Source organism: Xiphias gladius, chromosome 21, assembly GCF_016859285.1.
Source record: "Xiphias gladius isolate SHS-SW01 ecotype Sanya breed wild chromosome 21, ASM1685928v1, whole genome shotgun sequence".
NCBI lineage: Eukaryota > Metazoa > Chordata > Actinopteri > Istiophoriformes > Xiphiidae > Xiphias > Xiphias gladius.
Window position 1 is genome coordinate 8,934,147 of NC_053420.1, and position 23,849 is coordinate 8,957,995.

The 23,849-nt window shown below is 38.2% G+C and overlaps 1 protein-coding gene across 1 annotated transcript; it reads left to right on the forward strand.

Annotated features, from left to right (window-relative positions):
* Nucleotides 1–185: 185 nt before the first annotated feature.
* Nucleotides 186–20,855, forward strand: LOC120807225 (immunoglobulin-like and fibronectin type III domain-containing protein 1). Its single transcript, XM_040158990.1, has 23 exons — nt 186–234; nt 5,592–5,711; nt 6,650–6,792; nt 6,908–7,007; nt 7,335–7,384; nt 8,838–8,866; nt 8,975–9,155; nt 9,350–9,463; nt 9,559–9,727; nt 9,998–10,270; nt 10,440–12,161; nt 15,623–15,747; nt 15,937–16,078; nt 16,281–16,574; nt 16,736–17,032; nt 17,796–17,975; nt 18,125–18,253; nt 18,356–18,664; nt 19,143–19,228; nt 19,319–19,511; nt 19,617–19,913; nt 20,407–20,733; nt 20,836–20,855. Exons 1-23 carry the CDS (start codon nt 186–188, stop codon nt 20,838–20,840), a joined length of 5,334 nt encoding a protein of 1,777 aa, XP_040014924.1. The 3' UTR covers nt 20,841–20,855.
* The last annotated feature ends 2,994 nt before the right edge of the window (nt 20,856–23,849 follow it).

A 23,849-nucleotide genomic window follows, 5' to 3' on the forward strand; every position in this document is an offset into this window, starting at 1 on the left:
AAGCAAATAAAAGCATGAAGATGCTGTTAGAAAGACTGACACCTCAAACTCTGAGAAGAATGTCAGTCAATGTCACCGAAATGCTTTTCAGCCATGTATGATCTGCTAATGATTTCCTCTTTTATCTTCCCCCTCTTTTTTGCTACAGAGCTTTCTGAATCAGCAGAGCTCCAGAGGATATCAAGATGTGGAAGAGGTCAAAGGTGACCGATCAAACTGCTGCCGGGCAGGCAGGTAAGTGCAGAATGATGGACAGCCCCCTCATTAGGTCAGTCAAGGTTTGGTATTGCAGCTGTCAACTGTATTTTTCTTATATCCGAAGAAAGATGATAAACAGAATTAATTTGACGAACAAACTTTATACGAAATAATTCATGTGACACTGCATTGAAGAAAAAAAAAAAATCAACCTGCAAGACAGAGAAACTACTCGAGACAATGGCCACATCAAAAATTGTATAACCTCGGTGTCTTGTGTAGAAAATGCATTTTTTTTGAAGATGTGGAATACCCAAGACAGTTGAATTATGCTGTATAATGTTGAGTGCTGACCATTTCTGCTCAGAGAAAATGAAGACCACAGCGTTTTCTTTTATCAAGCGGAGGCAGTCCAAATAATGTTTATGGTTTTTCAAATGACTGTACAGTATAATGTCGTCCATGATGTCAAGAAAACACAACAGCAAAGACATTTTTTGTCAACAAAGGCACATATGCTGTTTTCTTTTGCCGTCTGAAAAAGAAAAAATAACCAGCAGCAACAGGTTTGAGTGTGGCACTGGCCATGTCATTTATCAATTTCTGCTTCCCAAGGATGCGATTATGAAGTTGTCTGTCAAATGAATGATCACAGCCGTCACAGATGCCAGAAGATGCAAATAAGCTGGAATCACTGAACGAGAGCACGTTGTGAAAAAGATCTGGATGACAAAAACATGTCAAGACAAAGCATCTTCTGAGTCTATCAGAAGAAAAATCCAGAAACGCAGCCGATGGTAACAAAATGAACAACGATATCATCATGGAGGATCAGTGCGGTGATCGCTAGCAGCTGCCACAGTTGAAGAGGAAATTGAAAATGAAATGCTGTCCTTGTCTGATAGAAGACAAAACAAAGGCTTATTTGAAATCAATTTCCTACAAATTGCTTTTGTCCAAAGTATCTGCACATAATTTCTCTCAAGCACTGCGCAGGAATCATCCTGAGATGTCTAGCCATGAGGAAATGCCAACCATATTGCTAACATATTGTAGTATATTTTGTCTATGACTAATATTTTTTTGTTGTGTGGTGTGTCTCTGAAGATTTTGTTGTCTTCAAGTTGTGTCTGTGTTTGTACCTCCCATTCCTGGGTTAAATTCTGTACATGATGTTCATTATATGTCCGTAATCCTGTCGAAGTTCCAACCTGCCGTGGCACTTTTGTCAGGATTGATATTTACCTGTCCTGTTCCCTCTCCTGCTCTCACGTTGCGTGTTAAGTCGACGATTCTGATGGAATTCACCCAGACGACAAAGGTATGCGAGAAAAAAAAAAGAAAAAAAAGAAATCAAATTGCATAAACGATTCAACTTCTGTAAGTGCATGACTCCATGACGGGTGAGTTGCATGTGTGATGTGGTCTTCATCACTCCTTGAAAGGTGTCATCCAATGTGGATGATTCAACTTTCAGTGTCACAACAGATGCATTTCATTGTGACATTTTAAACAACCTCCATATGAGTACTAGCTGCAGGCCGTTGCTAGAGGGCACTGCGGTTGATTGTCATGTGTTTACTTTATCTCATAATTTGAAGCAAAAATGCCAGTTTGTCTTTGTCTTTGTCAACTTATGTCCACATACTGATTGGTCCTGTACAGTATGTTGACACGGTTCAGTCTCAATAAGTGGACTCGCTCTACAGGGACATCTCCGAGGGGTGGCATGACCTCTCCTAAAATCTAACTAATCTGACCGCCACCCCAGTGCCTCCTTAAAATTGCAGAAATCTACAGGCTTAAACATAATTACCTTGTAAATTTAAGTTAATACTGACGAAGTGCAAACAGCAGGACTTTGGTATCGGTAAAAAGATTACCTGTGAATAATATTTGAGGTTGTATTTTTATGCCACGAACACCAGGGTAAACTGAGTAAGTCATTTAAGTCGACCTTTCTGTGTCCCATTGAGATTTTGGATTCCGTCATGTCTGACCCACACGCTCTCTTCGGCTGCGCTGTGACAACCACGGCTGCCACAGACACAAAATTGCAATTTCCATGATCCTAGCAGTTCAAAGCAAGTCTCAGAAAACCATGTGCTGTCAAGTTAACACATAACATTGAGGTCTGTCATTTATCAGGTGGAATGACACCCCGTGACCTCTGGAAGCCCTCAAGCCTCAGACGGCTCTCGATATCTTTTATTTTCTTGTATTGCTGTGCCAATTATTCCTAGGGAACTGGAGGTAACACAAGGTTGCAATGCTCCGAGGTATCAAACTTGCTTAATATAATCATAGCTCAAACTTGTCATTCCCTTTAACGTGACAATGTAGGAAATTAGAGGTGTAAGGCAGTAATACGTTCACATTTATAAAAAGAAAACTGGTGATATCTTTGCAGCCAGTTTGACTCATGCAGTCCAAGACAATTTAAACCAGTGACAGAATCTAATTTGACTGGGAAAGAGTTCAGAGTTCATTATTACTTACTGTATGGGCTTCCCAGCCACAAATTGGGACAGCTGAGTGGCAAAGAAGCACAAAGTTAAATCAAAGTTGACATAGCGGACAATGGCAACTGGCTAAACCGGCAGTGATGAGATTAAACACAAAATCGCCCAATAACAACAGTGGGAACTTGTTGGAGAGTCAGCAGGTTTTGAACAGCTTTCTGAATGAACTTTTTATCAGTCATTCATTTGTTCATTTATTTATTTGACAAACCAAATGTATTTGTAAAGCACTTTTCATAACCAAAGGCATTTCAAAGTGCTTTATAAGACCTACAAGACATGAAATGAGAAAAGCACAGAATTAGAAAGCAAAAGGAAATGAAAAATATGAAAGCACAGAGCAATAAATAGAGGGAAGCACAGCACTAAAGTGCAGGGTGTAAGTACTTAATATTCAGTTTTAAAGGGGGTCTGTTATATCTTCTGTGGGTTTGTTCCAGCTCTGTGCAGCTTTGTGGACACCAATGTGCGATGTAAGGATACAAAATGCATATGGTTAAATCAAGGACCAGTCAATTATGCATTTCTATAGCTACACCTAGTGCTGAATAAAAAAATATAATCATAACAGTAAAATCATACAGTAGAGTATAAAATGAAATAAAAAAAATAATAACAAGAGAAAGAACTGAAGAACACCTTTAATAAAACTTATTCACTGCTTTCATTTTGAAGACCAGCACAATTTTAATCAGCGCTTTTTAAGGAATGCCTATTGTGGTAAGAATTCATCATCATGAAGCCCAGCTACAACAAAAGCAGCTGATTAAATACAGTGCAAAAGCAAAATAAAAATAAAGCAGCGACATTAAAAATAGGCTCCTACAACAATTTTGTCTGGCAGAGAACTCTTGAACAGAACAAACAGTGCTCCTGTGCAAATGTTTTAGAAATAGGATAGGAGCAGTTAAGTTTTTTTCAGCCACAGGCACTTCAGACAAGGATTGAATAGAAAACCTTCAGGTTTTTAGTGATAGCAGCCCATGTACGTGTTTATCCATCTGACAATTATATATATATATATATATACAAAGACACACACACACACACACACACACACACACACACACACACACACACACACACACACACACACACACACACACACACACACACAGACAGACTCGTATAGATATATAAAAACTTTTTCTGCTCAGGAATGACTGGATCCTTGTGAGTTTTTTTGTACCAAATTTATGACAATTATGCTCCATAAAATAGCTTCTGCTGACTGACCCATGAAATCAATGCCCGCCTTAAACATGCAGTTCTAATTGCTGTTCTACATTAATAGGCTGATCAATTCTTCCATGCAAACATATTGCTTTTACTGGTGTTCGTGTCATCATCGCAATTCCGCACATAAGGTGTGTGTAGAAAAACTGGGAAATTTACTTTTTAATTTTGAGTAGACCATTTACTCATGCTTTGCGGACACAAAATGAACCAGTAATTTGACTCTCATAAGAATTGGTGGATAAAGATAAAGGTTTTTATCTTGGGGGGATTTTTTTTCTTTATGTCTCTTAAATTTGCAAGCTAGAAACGAGAAATGAAAAACAAACCTGACTGACTTACTTGTAATCTTGTAATATGATTTTTTATCATTAACAGAATTCTGCTTTTTTGCAAATTAATTTAATACTTTATCAGAAATAAAAAGCTCTACACCGACCTGACAAGCTGCATACATTTATTTTTATGGCAAGAATAATGAATTTATTGACATATTGACTATGAGCTTATTAGGCCTGCTACTTACACAAACATAGTCACTTTGGTGTGCGGGTTTAAGTCAGGATTAAACGCTCACTAATTCTATCAACAGGCCCATGAAGTGCGAGAGTCCGAAGTACATTAAAACATAAAGTTTGGCTGGGTGTTCTTTTCCAAAGCTGCTTAGAAAATATGGTTTTACACAACTGGAAAATTGTATTAATGCATAAATTAGAGAGTCACAGTCCCAATGGGAAGCTCTTAGACTTTTGACCCTACTGTTGGTCTAACAGTATGTATTGCACATTATGAACTCTCTTTATCCAGTGGGAGTGCTCCATGTTAACTTTGCTATGAGGATGCAGTTTCAAAGCATAGCCAAAACACAGGAGATGTAGCGTAGGTGGGGATGTAAACTCACATGTAGTGCATTTTTGCAAAACGAGCAATACAGTTTTTGCTGGATAAAAGAGGAAGCACAACAACCCTCTGGTAGGGTCAGGGTTGAGGTGAGAGCGAGAGTCATGCTGATTTGGTTCAAAACACTTGCACTGGTTTCTTTTATTCCTCTTCACATGTCACTCAGTTTATATGCTTGATAATCTTAAAATATTCAGGAAAAAAATGAATAAAAAGCTCATACACATAATCGGACCAACTGCTGGACTGAGTTCACCTTTAGGTACTTATTTTGTCTTTTCTTAGCCATTGAAGTCTTCAGAAGTTTGATCCATTACCGTGGCATTTTTATTCCCAAACACGTCCCTTTCTTCAGACTGAACACTTGACATGTATGTTTGGATGTGACGATGTGTGAAGTTTACACTGACAAATGTTTACTGGGTAACTTGTCTTATTTTAGATTGGTATTTATCATCCATTTTTGAACTAAATCTGAATACAGTCTTGGTATGCCTTTCTTATTTTTTTCTTCTTCAACAATACTGTACTTATTCAGTTCACTGATTTACCGAGATGCCTCCTCAAAATAACTCATTACTACTTTAATGTCTAATAAATAAACGGTATAAATTAATTTTAGTATTTTTCTAGTTGTGCTCTTACATTTGTTCACTGCACATCATGTTTCTTACCATTTATCTTATATAAATTCATTATGCTTTTCTCATTTTTAATATGTTTTGATTTGAGTAGGCATCAGGAAGAGGTCCAAGGTGCCCGGTGTCATGATAACACAGTTTATGGAGGAACTTCCAGCGGGAATGTCAACTCCAGATTTCACCCGCAAACCCATTGCTCTGACTATTCAAGAGGGTAAGTCTTCATGTCTGAGACTGACGGCCATCTTAAATGAAAAAACATCATTATTTACTCACCTACCTCAACGCTTGAATGAACGTGGATGCTCTAGGTCAAACAGTTTGACACAAATCACAAATGGCAACGTGTGGACTTCAGAGAAACAATTATTTACACATCATATCTTGGGAATGAAAAATTCCTGAATTCTCAGACTTTGACATAAGAAAGAAATTAAAGTGAAAGTTGTTTTTTTTTACATATATGAAATTTCCTGAACACAAACATATATTTACTCCTGCACACAGAGGTAAGGCAACTTGAATACAGTATGTAGGTCATTAATTGCAAGGCTGGTGGTTCACTCCTCCTGTCTATTTGTTGCAGTGTCCTTGAGCAAGACACTGAACCCCTAATTGCTCCCAATGCCTGTGGTGGCGGGGGATAATGTTGAAGTCACTGTGAGCAAAAAGTATCTACCAAATAAAGATTATGTACAGTACATATATCAATTCCTTATTTAGATTTTCTGATTAGCATCAGTGATGTAATTTCATAGTGATGATGTGACACTCCTTAGTTGGTGCAAAGGCACGTGCAGTTACTGTAAATGTAAAAAATATAACCTAAAGTGGCACCCTGGTGGCCCAAGGGTTAAAGCGCCAACCGTGAACCATGAAACCATTGTTTCACAACGAGGTGGCGACCTTGTTTGTCATTCCCTATCTCTCTCTTCCCTCGTTACTGTCATCATTCAACTGTCTGCTATAAAAAAAAATTCCCAAAGATGTATTTTAAAAAATGTAATCGCAAAGTAAAGCATATATCCACAAATTGTTAAAAAGCATCTTAGGTCATTCCAATTTTTTAAACAAAAACATTTGATGTGATTATTTGCATGTGGGTAAGGTATTTGCCACTAATAATGAAATCCTCATTTTGTCCTATTCCAGGTAAACATGCAGTCTTTAAAGCCAAAATAGAGGGCACTCCCACGCCTGTTGTAACATGGAGCAGAGCAAACAAAGAAATAGTTTTTGCGCCTGATGTGTGCATGCAAAAGTATTATGCGGCATCCCAGGAACATACCCTTGAGGTAAGCTTTCCATGTAGCATTTACAGTAAAAGGTGTAAATGAAGACGATTCGCAACACATCCTGCTTTCAGTGATAATTAAAAATGCCATTAATTCTGTGTTTGCATTTCAATAGTTACCTAAGGTCACCCCGGAGGATGCTGACACCTACAAGTGTTTTGCAACAAATGAATATGGAAGGGCTGTTTGCACTGTTATCTTGAATGTCATTGCTGGTAGGATCCTTTTTATTCTTAGAATCACTCTACTCTTTCTTTCAAGTGTGTCAGATAAGTTGTAATATATCATTTTATTTTAATTTTATTTTGCCGCCTTAGGAACTGGCTAGGGACATGAAAACGAGCCTATCTGGCTAACTAGCTCATTTACAGTCTTTCTCTGTTGACTAGTGAGCACTGTCCCTTCATTCCCTATCAAATAAATAAAAATAGATCAATAAAAATCAATAATATTTGCATTATATATCCTCATGAGAATATAGCATATTTGAATTGAACTGTGACAAACAGGTAACAAAAATTAAGGTTATTGTTTTATTACAGTTGGATTCTCCAAGACCAAGGAACTTCAAAAGACACAAGGAGAAGGTGAGGTTTGAAACACATTTTGAGTGTTATCTTAAATGTGCTAATCTTACATGTTACATATAATCTTACATATATGTTTTATAGCAAGGCAGGTTGTGTTTGTTGGAAGTTGGGTCAAGGCATGTCATTTTAAGGCCAAATGTATTACAAAAAGAGAGCTAATATGCACACACAATAGCAAACAAACTGGCAAAGGGATTAAAAATACATTAATCACATTTTTACAAATGACACTTTAAAGGAACTGGGCAACCGGCTGTGCAAAAAGATGAATAGAGGTTGATAGCTTTCATCTAAGCTATCAACACCTGGAATGATGCCAAAACCTAGCCGATATAGTTTAATAAGAACATGACATTTTATGCATTATTGGATTTATTGGTAAAAGTCTGCCTGTCATGACGCATCTGTCACATCAGCGCATTGTCACTGTGTGCTGACACCTGACACATTAATGGCTCTCTTAGAAATTGACTGAAAATTCTGAATATCACCACAACCTATACAGGTTGTGTGAACCCAACACAACCTGCATCATTTGTGATCGATCACCTTTAGCAGCAGACATCAGAATGTTGCATATTCCAGGTTTCCCAGGTCAAAGTTAATGAGACAGCTCAATGTAATATTTGATCGATCAATTAATGTGTCTGAACACTATTACTACTAAGGCCACTATTTCGTCCTGAAGAGAATCTGTGGGTTGCCAATTAGATAGGGTTGGACGTTCCTCTCTATTACACCTCTATTAGAAGATAAGTCCATTAATATTCTATATTTTTCTTATTGTCTACAAATCCCATGAAAAGACCAAACCAACAATGAATTGATCCTAATGACAAGTATAGTCTATGTATCCAAAGTTTGATTGTTGTCCAAAAACTATCAAAAACACATAAGTGACATGCTCCTTCATTACCGTGAACATGGACACTGTAGTTTATTTTGGGTCAATCCCACATACACTGTGCTGCTGCTGTAATTACCCTCTAGATCATGAAAAAAGTATTAATCCGCCGATGAAAATAGTCTGCAAAAAATACAATATTTTCATTTGTCTGAGTAATGTTTGCTAAAAACTACAGTGCCCAGCTGTTTTAGGAAAATACTGAGCCTTTTTCAAAAATGAAACTACATATTGGTGACCCATTTTTACAGTTTTATGTCTACAGGAGAATTGAATGGCCATTGGGCTGAGTTTCACAGACAGACTGCGGAAGTCCAAAAGTATTGAGACAGACCAATGCACTGTTGGTTTTGGTCCTTTCATGAGATTTGTTGACAGTAACATAAGTACAGTATATGACTTACTTATTCTTTAAGCTCAAAAGGAAAGTGATCCTAAACGACAGAGAGAAAGTCCCATACACTATAAATTAAGGATTAAATTGTCAGTGATGATTCATTATGTCATTCAGTGATGGATTGTTTTTTGTTACGGTTCCTCAGATATAGCAGCCTTCAGAAAAAAACTTAAAAAACGGTGAGTCAAATTATGTAAAATCAGACATTCCTACAGTTACATCTCTATGACACTATGAGAGCAATTTTTCCCGTGGAGCTTAATGAAATTAAAGAAATCTCTCACTCTGCAGTCCTGATGGAACACGTGACCAAAAGCCAATGGAGCCAGAGGAGAAGGTCTGGGAAATTCTGCTTAGTGCAGACAGGAAAGACTACGAGCGGATCTGTGCTGAGTACGGGATCACAGACTTCCGAGGCATGCTGAGGAAACTCACTGAAATGAAGAGAGAGAGAGCGGAGGAGATTGCAGCGGTATGTGGCATACCAATTGCTATTTCATTTTATTATTAGCATCTCCACTGTTTCAATATCTCATTATACCACTTCTTCTTGTTTTAGTAGCCTGTTCTGCTAGTGTTTGATGTCTATCTTAAACTATAGGCAGACTCGTTTCTATTTTTTTGTTTTTCTAGTTTTGTGTTTTTATTTGTTTATTTCCACTTTAGTTTTTGACTCACATCAGTAAACTGAAACATATTGAGGTCAATGACAAAGGCTATGCAACATTTGAGTTGGACATGGACCTGAAGGATCCTAACAGCAAAATCTTCCTGTACAAGGTGAAGCATTAACTACTTACTTCAATATTGCTTTGCTGCTTTTTCTCCTTAACTAATCTCTCATCAGAATGGTAACATGTCCCTAAATTCTGCAGGATGGTGTAATGATCCCATTCTCCAAAGAAGAAGGCGAGGAGTTGAAGCATAGTTTGAGACAAGTTGGCAAGAAATATATATTCACGATAAAAAAACTGGGTTTAGAAGATGCTGGACTCTACTCGGTGGATGTTGAGGGGGTCAATGTATTCTCCACAGATTTTAAAGGTGAGTCACCATTCAGGTGATTAAAATCAAATTAGGTTCAAGTAAATTCAGTTACTTTCCAAGCATAACTGTTACATTGTAGTTCACCTGAAAGATACTTTTTTTCTTTTGATATTGGACTTATTTATAACTATGATTAAATGTACACAATGAAAAAGGCCAGCCTCCAATGACCCTGAACAGAACAGGCAATTTAGAAAATGGATAGGACAGATGAAAGAACTTAAATAGTCTGTCTCTGCTTCTTTTTGTGCCTTTGAAATCCCGTAGTACCTGAAGTTGACTTTGCTGTCAAAATACATGAGGTCAAGGCAGAAGAACGAGAGGACGCCCTCTTTCAATGTGTCCTGACTGCACCCACGAATGAGCTCAAATGGTTTGGCAAACATGCCCCACTGTCAAATAGTGAGAAACATGAAATCATTGTATCTGAAGACAATCTTATCCACAAGTTGATTGTGCGTGACTGTATGCCTGTGGATGCTGGTATCTATGCTGCTGTGGCAGGAATCAAATCCTGCAATGCCTGGCTTGTGGTTGAAGGTGAGAAATCATTCTCTTCCTACTCATTTGTCTTTTGGGATTCTCATTAGAAAGTATTGATGCCAGTTGCATGCATAAATATGGAATATCTTGCACCAAATAATTGTTTACTTTTGATTTTAACAATCTGCAAAATATTAAAATACTTTTGACATATTACCTTTTATAGCTGACAAAGATCCTGCCAACAAGGGCAAAAAGGCAGCTCGCAAAACTACTGTGGCTGGAGGGGGTAATGATGAAGACCTGATGAAAATAGCTAAGGAACAGCAAGAAAGATATCAGAAAGAACTGGAAGAAAAAAGGGAAACTGCCAAGAAAGCTCAAGCGGAGAAAGAAGCTGCAGAAGCAGCTGTCCGAGCTGAGGCAGAAGCAGCTAAAAAGGCAGCAGCTAAGGCTGCAGCTGAGGCCAAAGCTGCAGCTAGGGCTGCTGCAAAGTCAAAGAGGGCAGCATCTGATAGGGATGGTGCTATAAGGAAAACTAAGCAAAAAGGCACTGGTGCTGCCGGTATTGAGGGCTCCGCTGCAGATGATGCTGGAGGCGTTGGTGGTGCTGGAGGGGATGGAGCTGATGGTGGCAAAGGTGAAGCTGCTGGTAAAGGCATCACAGCTGGTGCTGGTGCACTTGGTGAAGGTAGAGGATATGATGGAAGTGGAGCTGGAGCTAAAGGTGGGGCTGGAGCTATAGGTGGAGCTATAGATGGAGCTATAGGTGGAGCTGGAGCTGGTGCAGGTGGTGAAGGTGAAGGATACGATGGAAGTGGAGCTGGAGCTAAAGGTGTAGCTGGAGCTAAAGGTGGGGCTGGAGGTGGGGCTGGAGTTGGTGCTGGTGCAGGTGGAGGATATGATGGATTTGGAACTGGAGCTAAAGGTGGAGCTGCAGCTAAAGGTGTAGCTATAGGTGGAGCTGGAGCTGGGGCTGCAGCCGGTGCAGGCGGTGAAGGTGAAGGATTCGATGGCAGTGGAGCTGGAGCTAAAGGTGGGGCTGGAGTTGGTGCTGGTGGTGGTGCAGGTGGAGGATACGATGGAGTTGGAGCTGGAGCTAAAGATGGAGCTGCAGCTAAAGATGGAGCTGGAGGTGGGACTGGAGCTGGTGCTGGTGCAGGTGGAGGATATGATGGAAGTGGAGTTGGAGCTATAGGTGGAGCTGCAGCTAAAGGTGGAGCTAGAGCTGGTGTTGGTGGTGAAGGTGGAGGATATGATGGAAGTGGAGTTGGAGCTATGGGTGGAGCTGCAGCTAAAGGTGGAGCTAGAGCTGGTGTTGGTGTTGGTGAAGGTGGAGGATATGATGGAAGTGGAGTTGGAGCTAAAGGTGGAGCTGGAGCTGTTGTTGGTGGTGGTGAAGGTGGAGGATACGATGGAGTTGGAGCTGGAGCTAAAGGTGGAGCTGCAGCTAAAGGTGGAGTTGGACATGGGGCTGGAGCTGGTGCTGGTGCTGGTGGTGGTAAAGGTGAAGGATATGATGGAAGTGGAGTTGGAGCTAAAAGTGGAGCTAGAGGTGGAGCTGGAGCTGTTGCTGCTGGTGTAGAAGATGGAGGACATGATGGAAGTGGAGTTGGAGCTAAAGGTGGAACCGCAGCTAAAGATGGAGCTGTAGCTGGTGCTGGTGCTGGTGCTGATGAAGTTGGAGCAAAAGGTGGAGCTCGAGGTGGGGCAGGAGGAGGAGCTGGGGTTGGGGCTGGAGGAAAAGTTGGGGGTGGTGAAGGTTTGGGAAAAGAATTTGTGGGGGAACAGAAGTACGATTCATTTGAAGATGCTGAGAATGAATTTAAGAAACACGGAGACAAGGAGGGAAAAGGAGGCGGGGGAAAGGGAGGGGAAGGAGACGAAGAAGGAGGAAAACACAGGAAACATGTGAGAGGTGGTCCACTTGTTCCAGATACAGTGATAGGTAAGAAATTAATTCACTCTGTAATGTATGTCACTTAATGACAAAAAAAGTTTTGATATTAGTCTCCCCTTTATTTCTTTTTTCTACAATTTACAATTCTCTTGGTGGTTACTGCTATATCTGTTATGTACTGTTGTCAACTTTCAGATTCCTTATAAAATTCTCAATCTTTTAATCTTGACTTAATATATTTAATAATATCTTCAATCAACAGGAAAACAATAATTTATAAAGATTTTGAAAATAAATTTTCAAAAACGGAACTGATGGTGATTTTGCTCAGAGTAGGCAGTAAATTCTTACATTTGTAGTAACATTATGTGTAAAATTCTGTATAAAGTTGATATCTATTATTACTATTAGGAGATATTAATGATGAGGAAACCACAAATCAACAAGGTGAAAAATCTGGGAAAAAAGGAAAACGTCACACAAAGAGAAATGTGGAGGTTGAACAACACGTTGTTGGTAAGAGGTTGCATGCTGTAGACAATTTAGTGATTACTGAAGTCATTTGGGAATGAAACTGACTTTAACATCACAACTGTAGGAAGTTCTAAATACTTCTTAACTTAGAGGCAGCTGCATTAACAATAAATGTATATAACACTGACCAGATTAAATCACTGTGACTGACACTTTCCAAAGCTCGACACTGCTCCACTCTGCCGATTCTACAGTTAGCTAAAAGCTACCTGTGGCCCAGGTGAATTTCCAAAAAATATTTGAGACAGGTGTTGCCAGGCCTCAGTGACCAAAACTGGCTTTATCCACGTTGTGTAAGATTGTAGCATGGGTTCAGAGTTATGTTTAATAATTCTTGAAAACCCTTGCAGTTGTAGAGCCTACATTTAAGAGTACAGTTCAGTTTAGTTCTCATTTTACCCAGTGTGTTAATTGCTCACATGGTTTTCAGTCCAAAAACAATTGAAAACGCTGGGTTAAAGTATTAACTCATTAACTATCTGCTACATTTAACAGATACCTTATTAACTTAGCCAACACTGATTAATAAAACACAATCCCATATGTTTACATCTTTATATTTCTGTTTTTGTGCCTCTTCTGAGAAACAGAAGGTAGTATAGCATGTATATGCTATGCTAAATTCTGCAGTCTCCTCTATTAGCCTTTATGTAGATAAATATAGGTATTGTCTATGTTTGTGTTTTTTGTGTATTACATCTGCTGTTTGCAAACATGTTTGTCATGTTGTTATACGTGTATACCTTGTTTAATTCATGTAAGTGTTGGCTATGTAGAGGGTACAAAAACGGAAAAAGGTGACTTAACAACAGCTGTTTTCATGTTGAGAACATAAAAGGTGCCTGATGATAACAGATTTTGAGGTCTGGTATTTTTGAGAAATAAAAATACCAAACTGTTTCAAAATTAAACATTTGAACTCCTGTACATTTTTTTTTTTTTTGAATACTACTAAAATTTAAATTAAGTGTCAGCACTTTGCCACTGGTATTACTCCAACTTTAAAAATTGTCCATGATTACATTTATCTATGTTATAAGTGATATGTAATAGCAAAATAGTCTAAACGGCAAAAAGAAAAAGAAAAAAAAAATCAATAAACCCCATCAGTTTATCAAGTCACTCCACAATGACACCATTATAGAACTGATTTTGAATAGCGCGTTGGACATCACCTTTTCCTCAACCCTCTTCTTCCGCATTGAAGTCAATGTTTTGTTATTCCTGTTGCTGCTGATATTGTTTTCATGCTCCATGTTGACACTCAAATTGTTATTGTTACTGTTTTCATTAATGTTATTTGTAAGGCATATCCAACAGCACATGAGAAACATTGGATTGATGGTAATTACGATGATATCCCCTAAAACTGAAAAGCAAAAAACAGAGAAACCAGTGGCGCCAGTGGTGATAATGGCACGGGGCAAGCAGCAGGCAGTGATGAATCTGCTGAAAATGGTGAGGGTGCATACGGCGGTGAGCCATCTGCAGCTGGCAAACGTTCAGGCCGTGCACGACAAGGCCCATTGATCGAGGAGACAGTTAGTGGTAAGATTACGGGCAGTGCAATAGCTGCTGCATGGGAAGTACTGTCACTGAACAAAGTCATTTCATGAGCAGATGACTTTTTCAGTGATTTGAGGGGTTAACAGAGAAAGTGTGACCACTGTGCAGAATGATACATTTGATCTCTAATTGGTTAAATGGACTCTTAGAATGATTAGGAAGTTCAGCAAGAGTGGATTTTAACCTTGAGAGTGCCTGTAGAAATCAACTAATCAAATCTGATGCACTAATGATTTTTTTCTATCGCGCAGTGTATGATTATTTTAAGTGTCATAATAGTGAAATGAAACAAAACCACTACTTTATTCTTATGATTTACAGAGAACAGAATAGCGTGGTTATATAATTTTATTTCGATGACCTACAGGTTGGATATCAGCAGGCAATATAACATTTATGTGTCCACCTCTGTCTCTTACGTATTGTTTGCATACTGTGTTCGTGTGTGTGTGCGTGTGTGTGTGTGTGTGTGTGTGTGTGCGTGTGTGAGAGAGAGAGAGTAATGTTTAATTGCATCTGTACTCTGTGTGCATTTGTGCTAACAATCTCGCTTGCTTTTTTTAAAATGTTAATACAGGATGAGTCGGTGCATTGAGGTTAATTATTTAAAACAGCAACTGCAGAACCAACTGTGTTCTTGATAAAACAGCTGTAACACTTGTGTGTAGACACACTCTTAGATAATTCGAAGATGAAGACAATCTGAGCTGTCTTTGGAGGATGACCATGCTCTAAACCATTTTCTTCACAGTGAAGACTAAATTCACAACAAACAGACAAAATGATCGTTTCTTCCACTGACCAAGGAACTGTCAGTCTTGAGTGGGATATTTTATATTTTAAGAGTGTATCTTTCTTTCAAGAGTAGCTAAGTGAACTAAGGCAAATGAATGCCTCTGTGATGACATTCTTATGAGCGGTGCCAAGATTTCAACTCTGCAAATTTTTGAAGCTGAAGAAAGCCACTCCAAATCAAGACAATCAAGCAACACATTAACCAAGAAGACATCTTCATCAAGTTTAAAACATATGCAAAATGTGTTCTTCTTACATCCAGTAAAAAATTGGATTATACAGTCTCTTCAAACATATTTTCTGACATCAAATATGCATTTTAAAACATGTATTTTAAAGGTAAATAATAAAATACATGATATCAACAGAAATGCAGAAACAAGATGCAAAGCTGTGATGATTGTTAAAAAAGCGAGGTAAGTGTTTACACACTTGGATTACATACAAGTGTGTAGACCATGCATTCATCCATACATGAATGCATGAATTCCTTGAAATTGTAGATCCACAATCACAAATCTTGATACAACAGAACAACAGCAACTGGTATGCAGATGTAAGCTGTAGCTGTAGGACTTGTGCATTCACTAACTTGCTGGTTGATAAATTCTCAGACCCAGGAGTTCACTTTCACGCTGGGCTTTCTGACTGCAAAGCCATTATTGGAGAAGCAGCAAAGCTGGAGTGTAAACTGAGCAGTGAAGACTGTCAGGGAATCTGGTACAAAGACGGAGCGGAGGTAAAGCCCAGGCTATAAATGTAGTCATTATCTAGCATATAGGCTTGGATGTTATTGTAATATAATATAATTAATAGTAATATGGCCCCAAGATGTATTGGTAATTATCTTTATTTGTATAAGGCAGAGCCTCAGGTGAGACTTTATTTATATTTGTATTGTTACAGTAATTTGTTTGTTTTTCTCCAGATTAAACCATCTGAGGGTATAACCATTTCAAAAAAAGGAAGTTACCACAGTCTGAAAATTCACAAAGTTACAGAGGACGTTGCTGGAAAATATAAATTTGAAGCAGATGGAAGGAAAACAGAGGCCTTGATTGTTGTTGAAGGTATAAATATTTCCCCCATGAAAGTTACTTCCTTACGTACAGGGCTTGCATCATTCATTGGAGTGTGCCCGTAGGTCACAGTCATGATGAAAATTGATTTTTAAGAGTACTGCATATTACTCAAAAGTTTATATAATGTGCATAATTAGATGCACATATGACACTGATTAAAATACCTCTATGTTTTTACCAATCATTTTAGATCCACCTAGATTTGATACTGAGGAACTGGATGCATTTACAACTCCTGTAACAGTGAAAAAAGGACATAAAGCTACCTTCAGATTATCTTATGTCGGACGGGAACCTGTAAAAGTTCATTGGTACCTTGAGGGTGAAGAGCTTTCAGAAGAATCAAATATCATGATTGAGCACTTTGAAGGGTACAGCCGCCTGCTTCTAAGAAAGCTGCAACGCAAAGACAGTGGTGAAATAAAGATAAAACTCAGAAATGAGTTTGGCGCCGTAGAGGCCCTCAGCCAACTTGTTGTACTTGGTATGTATAAGAAAGATGCGGTGAAAACTTTAAATTAAAAACTTTTTTTCATTGACTATTTCACATGCACCTACACAGTAAGTTGCAAAGTATTTTGTTACACTATTGGTAATAAGTTCAGTAAAGATTAATGTTCTGCATGCTATTCTGTTTTTTGACAGATAAACCTACTCCTCCAATGGGACCTCTGGAGATTGTTGAGGCCTCCTCTTCCACAATTGAATTCAAGTGGAGACCCCCAAAAGACAGTGGTGGCTGCAAGATATTAAACTATATCCTTGAACGACAACGAATTGGCCGCAACTCCTGGAAGAAGTTGGGGCCAGTTGGTCCGAAGGCCACATACAAGGACACTAATGTAGATCATGGCAAGAGGTACTGCTATCGCATTAGAGCGGAGACTCAAATGGGCATCAGTGAGCTCATGGAAACAAAGGACATTCAAGCTGGTACAAAAGGTAAACTCAGATTGAAATTATTAAATTGCGTCATCCTATAAATAAGCCTTTTAAGTATAGTCCTGGTCACGCCAACAGCGGTGAAATCAATTCATGTCAATGGAATTGCTGCCATTAGTAGATTTGTTCGCAAATCTTTCATATTGAAATAAACTTTGGTTTACTTTGACAAGAAAATTCACAACACTGAACAATAGCAACTGTCTTGACAGTGCTGACATTTGAGGTAACGGAGAGATGCAGAATGCAAAATGTGCAGCTTTTTTAGCTGTATTGCACGATCCAGCTCTAATTATGAAGTCCTCCACAAAAGACAGATAAGAGAAAGGAGAAATGTGTCTTCTGTATAAACAAAACAAAATGCCAGGTGCAAGTAAAATACTAAGCACAGAGGACAGTGAAAGAAGCTTGGAGAACTATTGAGACAGACTACCCTCTAAGCCATTAGCTAGCCAGCCACAGTAATTCACCAACTGGCTCTGTGAGTAGCCCCAACATCACCAAGCCTCTAGCATTGCCTATGTCCTGAAAATGCTTTGGAGGAATTTTGCTGTGCCACTTTGATGTGACCAGGCCTCAATTCTGCACAGAACGTCTTTCCAGGAAGTTGCACATGAAGGTCTCGATATGAAGTGAAGTTATAGTATTAATCCAACTTTTAGTTGTATTCATCCAACATCGCCATAAATAAACAAAAAAATCTTACTTACTGATCCTTTTAGATGAAGGAATGATCAAAGATCCCAATCTTTTGTGTATACAGCATACCCTGGAAGTCCATCAGCACCAAAGGTTGTAAGTGCCTTCAAGGACTGCATCAGTCTCTCCTGGTCTCCTCCTTCCGACACTGGAGGAACCAATATTCTGGGATATAACCTTGAGAAACGCAAGAAGGGCAGCAACCTTTGGGGCCAAGTCAACCCATCTAATGAGATGATCAGAGGTTACTCTACTATTCTTGCATTATTTCTTTTTGATCATGTTATGACAGCCTGTGTCAACACACTGATGAATGTCTGATGATAAGTAGCTGTCATTACTGTATTGCTTATGTATGGAGTGTGATATACTGTTTGTATGTTTCCTATAAAGCTAAGGAATTTTCTGTCAAAGACGTGATTGAGGGCATAGAGTACGAATTCCGTGTGTCAGCTACCAATAACTCTGGAGCGGGTGAATTCAGTGCGCCATCTGAGTTTGTGTTTGCCAGAGACCCTAAAAGTAGGTGGACGTTTAGAGATATTATGATAGTCATAATTTTATCATCCTAATACTTTATACAAACTACAAATTCCAGCACTCACTATAAATCATGTTTTGCAGAGCCTCCTGGTAAAATCATTGACTTGAAAGTGACAGATTCCACCTACACAACCCTGTCCCTGTCTTGGACCAAACCCAAGGTGATTGAGGGGGTTGAGGATGAAGCCAAAGGATATTTTGTGGAGATCAGGCCTGCAGAAAACACAGACTGGGATCGCTGCAATTCACATGCAATAACCATGACCTCCTATACGGTGAAACGCATGAAGTCACTGGCCATGTACTGGGTGAGAGTCATTGCTACTAATAACGGAGGAGAGGGACAGCCACAGGAGCTGGATAATTACATCCTTGCTACGCCTCCTCCTGGTAAGAAATGCCCTTCAAATTACTTACGTCGAACATTGGTATTTAATATTATAAAACTTGAGTTTACGCAAAGAGATTAATCACGTTTAAGATACTCCACAAAACCCTACTCAGAGCTAACCTGATCAAGATAACTTAAGCCTGGTTTAAACAATCAAGATACATGCAACAACAATAGTGTTCACTTTCAAACACTCATCAATAAGTTCAATTGGTTCGTGTCAGTTCTGTTGAATTATGGTAATGGGGCTACATTTGGATCAGTAATATATCCTATTCTAAGTCAAACAAATAACACAAATCACTGCAACAGTAATGTATATTGTACTGTAACACATACAATACCATTTTTTTTTCTTTTTTTGTAGTCTTGCAGTGGAATTTTGATTTTTCTGGTTTGCCCTTTATTCTTAAAAAACAATTGTCAACATCAAAAGAAATGACAGTTAACTAACTTTCTTGCTGCTGTTTTTTCTAGTGAGGCCACGATTCACAGATGCAAAAATCCAGAGTTTCATGGTGGTGAGAGCAGGACATTCTGCACGATTAACCATTAACTTTGAGGTAATTAAAATGACTTTTATCCATGACAATGCATATATAGTGAACAAATTTTGTCTTCTGACATATCTGACGAAATGATTTAATTTGTAGGCCTCCCCTTGGCCTGAGGTCACCTGGCTGAAAGATGGAGTGCTGGTGTCTAAAAAAGTGACCATCAGCAATGCAGAGGGCGCATCCCAGCTTCTGATTCCCTCTGCTGAACGCTCAGATACTGGAATCTACACTATCATTGTCAAGAACATTGTTGGCCAAGAAACACTCAGTATTGAAATTAGAGTCACAGGTGAGTTTAGTAAATTACTGTACCTCCTTCCTGTATGAATAATTGACTCATGTTCTATATACAGCAACTAAAAAGAAGGGAAAAACTTTTGTATTTGAACTCCAGATGAACCAAAGCCACCAGGTCCTGTGGAGCTTAATGAAAACGTGCCCGGTACGGTGACTGTTTCATGGGGCCCGTCTCCAGATGAGACACGTGACGACAGGCTGCACTACATGGTGTCTAAGCGTGATTCAAGCAAACGAACATGGCAAACCATTGCAGACCATATATTCAACAATAAATTCACAGCCTGCAACATAATGCCGGGTCAAGAATACCAGTTCAGAATCTACGCAAAGAATGACATGGGCTCCTCCGAACCCTCTGAATCACCAAAGTGGCTGATTTCTACCATAAAAAGTAAGTAAACATGTTTTCCATGTTTGTCTAACACTGGAGACCAATAGCTGTATTTGAATAAACATTGTATTTTTCCCTATGACGCAGGCTTAATCAAACAGAGTATTTACATATAAACCATACATCCCGTCTAATAAGCACTAAGGCTATAAACAAAGTTGAATTGTCTGTGTCCCTTCCTTCCTTATGCATCTATCATAATAATGACAGATATGATAAATATGACTTGATTTGATTCAATCATCACAACAAATTAAGTATCTTTGAGGTCTTCTTTCTTAGGGCTATCCATAGAATTCTGATACTCTAAACCATTTAACTGTCACATTTTCTATTTCACACAAACATGATGTGAGCATTATTTCTATGAAAAACTCTATAAATAGGATCATGTGCAAATGTTCTGTACCTGTAATTTCCTTGCAGCACCACCCTCAGGCTTGATACATTTGATGAATTCTGATTTGATGCAATGTATTCTATTTTCTTACAGAAAAGTTCACTGTGAACCTGCCAGTGTCAAAGCCCTGTAATTTTCAGTGTCCTCCGAAGTTCATTGTCCCACTGAGAATGCACATTGCTCCTCAAGGGTATGAATGCTACATGAGCTGTGCTATAACAGGAGATCCACAACCTCATGTGACATGGCTCCGCAACAACATCAGTCTGAATACCAACAGTAATTACTACATCTCCAACACCTGTGGAGTCTGTTCTCTGCTCATATTGAGGGTCAGACCTAAGGACATTGGGGAGTACAAGGTTGTAGCAGAAAACTCTATTGGGATGGCAGAGTGCTCCACTACACTGACAGTCAGAGGTAAATCTTGAACAGAATGTACATGTATTTAAAATATGCTGTCATGTTGACATGTTATACAGTGACAATCTTATAACTACTACCTTTTTCTTTTTTTTTCAGAATAAATGGACGCACTGAAGATGATAGAGTTGCTCTAAAACCCTCACAGAAACCAAGTTTTTTGTAAATCACGGATACTATCTATTTAGAATTGAGCCAGCTCTGTCAAATGTAGATAGATTTGTGGTTATTCAAAGTTAAAGTCACACTAAGGTCTTAGGCATACAATTATTGCTGAAGTAAAAGCCGCAGAAGTGCTGTTTGTTTTGATTTCAACTGTGCAATCTCAATAAAATAAAAGCCTGTAATACTAATGTGCAATCTTGCATATTTTGATGATAATAATATGCATGTTAAACAGCAAAAAATATTTATAGTACAGAACACTGTGTAGCAGTGATTTATTGATTTTGAAAGTGCTATTTAAATGTGTTTGCCTAAAGCTCATGCAACTATCAGCTTATGGCTTTCAATTCATTTTTGGATGCAGGTTTCTGTTCATGTGTATAGTGACTGTTTGGTTGCAATCATAATTTAATTTTGTTTCCCCCTTCCTCAACTGAAACTTAGAAGAGAACATACTGAAATTAAAAAAAATTATATGATGCTGAGTGTTTGTTACAGTATGTTATACATGAGAAAATATGTGTGGCTGTGGTGTAAATAAATATTTCATACTGGTATTTTGATGTGGAATTTTTTAATCTGCATGTCACTTAAAAGAAACAGTTAAACAATTAAAAGAAAATGCATTTAAGTGTCTGAAGAATCACAAAAAATACTATCATTGTAAAAATGCAAGATGATAGACTTTGGCATAAATTGTGGCGCCGGGTCAAGCCTTGACAAGGCAAGTATCAAAATTCATGCCACTAGTTCACCTCCATTACGGTTTATGTGAATAATTTATGTTCAGTCTTCTTGTATTACCTCTCTGAGCATATTTTTTTGTGGGGTCAGACATTACTCCAAGTTTAGAGTCACTGAAGAAGAGAGGGTCAACAGTTGCACCTATTGCTAAAGCATGACTGACCAGTGCAGGATGACACTTCTCAGTTTCAAAGAGGAGTGATTATTACAATGCTAAAATGAATACTAACTTATTTCTGTTCTGTTTAAGTCTGACAAGACATTCAATTTAACTGTGGCTCATTAGTACTGGAATGAGGTTTAGCTCATTTTGTTTGCTTTTCATCTGATATGTCCAGACTAGTGTCAGAGTAAACATGAACATCATGCAAAGAGTCTAACTTTTGGGATAGTTTTTCACGATTTGAAAATTACGGTTCATTCATTCTAACATTTCTAAACATTCAAAACAGACTAATGTAAGGAAGGCAAACAAATCTGAATTTAGTAGACACTTACCTCTTGGTAAATGCTGGGATGAGGATCAGGCAGCCTATATGTGCCATTAAGCTAATGGAGAGGCAGCTCAGCACAAGGTACTTCTATGTCACTTCCCATGAGACTTCCCTTTTTAATAAGAGCAGCCAAAAGCACCCTGCTGCAGTGCTAAAGCTTAAATTCCAGTTTTGAGGGAGGGATTAGAGGGCTTCGCTGTTGCATTTCCTCTGGTGCCCCCTTTTCAAGAACCTATAGCACTTTAGGGCCAAAGTGCATGTCAGTAAACCTATCCCCAAGAGCCACAGAGAAAAAGCAGTGGGTTAGGTTGCCCTGAGTGTCTCTTAAAGGCTTTATTGCCTCTCAAAACGGGAAGCCCACACTCAAGAATCAGCTGGAACCTGGCTGGCAACAGACATCAGAGAACAGCAGTTTACTTGCAAAAATAGTAAGTACACATAATCAATCCTGGGCAAATTCCTAATGATTAACATTTGGTTGGATACTTCATCAAAATACTCTTAATTCTGTAAGTCAATGCATATATAGAAATATCTTATAGAATACATAGGTATATGTTCTGTTTGCTTATTCGACAGCCGTCTGCATGTCACTGAACAGTAACTTTTTTTTTTTTAATGGAAGTGAGATTTAATTATCATAAATCAGAAACCAAATTAACATGGCACACTGGCAGCAACTTATATGATTCCAGTTTCTCTAAAGTTTAATATGGATAGAGGAAACCACAATGATGAACTGTAATAGTGATGTTTATATTGCATGTTTTTAAAAAGCAGAACTGTCAGAGCCTGATGAGAATTTATATAAACAGGACAATGTTGGTTACAAAATCTTAGCAAATGCAGGACTACAGTGGTTGTTGACGGCCAAACTACAGAAAAGACACTTTACGGACAAAGTTATTTGTGTATTCATACTAAAATCACTCCTTCACTTTTGTCTTACAAAGATCCAAGGGTTACACTACCTTGCTAAGCTTTAAAGTGCTATTTTATTTCATAGTGTATCACACAAAAATGACAAAGTACAAGTGTGTTTTCTGCTATTACATGGAGCTCAGAAATTTAAGACATGGACCTAACAAGTTATTCATAAATCAGTTTACTCATAAGACCCTTGGCAAATCTATTTTTGCTCTCAGACAAATATAGCATCACAGCAGTGAAACGTAAAAAACTGTTAAATATGCAGGTACTTCATCAAGTGACAGAACTCAGCATATTCTATTTTATTCTTTTTTATCAATTTGTTGTATGCTTTTACGATCTGTTTTATAATTGTTTAATATATCACGTGCTTTATGACTTCTACTATTTTTGTGGTCTGTCTTTGTTTAAGTGCGCTCCCTAACACTGTATTGAATCTTGAATTGTATTTTACTTAAATTTAATGTGAATAGTTTAAGTAGCTATCAAATATAATCCAAGAACAAAAGGATCCTGTAAGTAGACTAATAAAATCATAAAATATAAGTAAGATTCACAGAAGCATAATAAGGACAGAGTGCTCACATTACTTTATACTCGGCAATTCAAGATCCAATAAGATGTTTCCATCACATATGCGGTATGTAGAAGTGATATTTACATATATGATATTTAATCTAAATCAAACTCTACCCCTCAAATTAAATCTTAATTAAAAGAAATGACTCTAAGCATTAATAAAAGTCATTTATTTTAAAAGAAAAAACCTTAAACCTTTTT

Excerpts from the sequence above, each read along its gene's own strand:
- LOC120807225 (XM_040158990.1), top strand. The coding sequence starts at position 186 with ATGTGGAAGAGGTCAAAGGTGACCGATCAAACTGCTGCCGGGCAGGCA. Across the intron at positions 8,867-8,974 it reads AAAAACTTAAAAAACGGTGA|TCCTGATGGAACACGTGACC; the intron begins GTCAAATTATGT and ends CTCACTCTGCAG. Across the intron at positions 19,914-20,406 it reads GCTGATTTCTACCATAAAAA|AAAAGTTCACTGTGAACCTG; the intron begins GTAAGTAAACAT and ends ATTTTCTTACAG.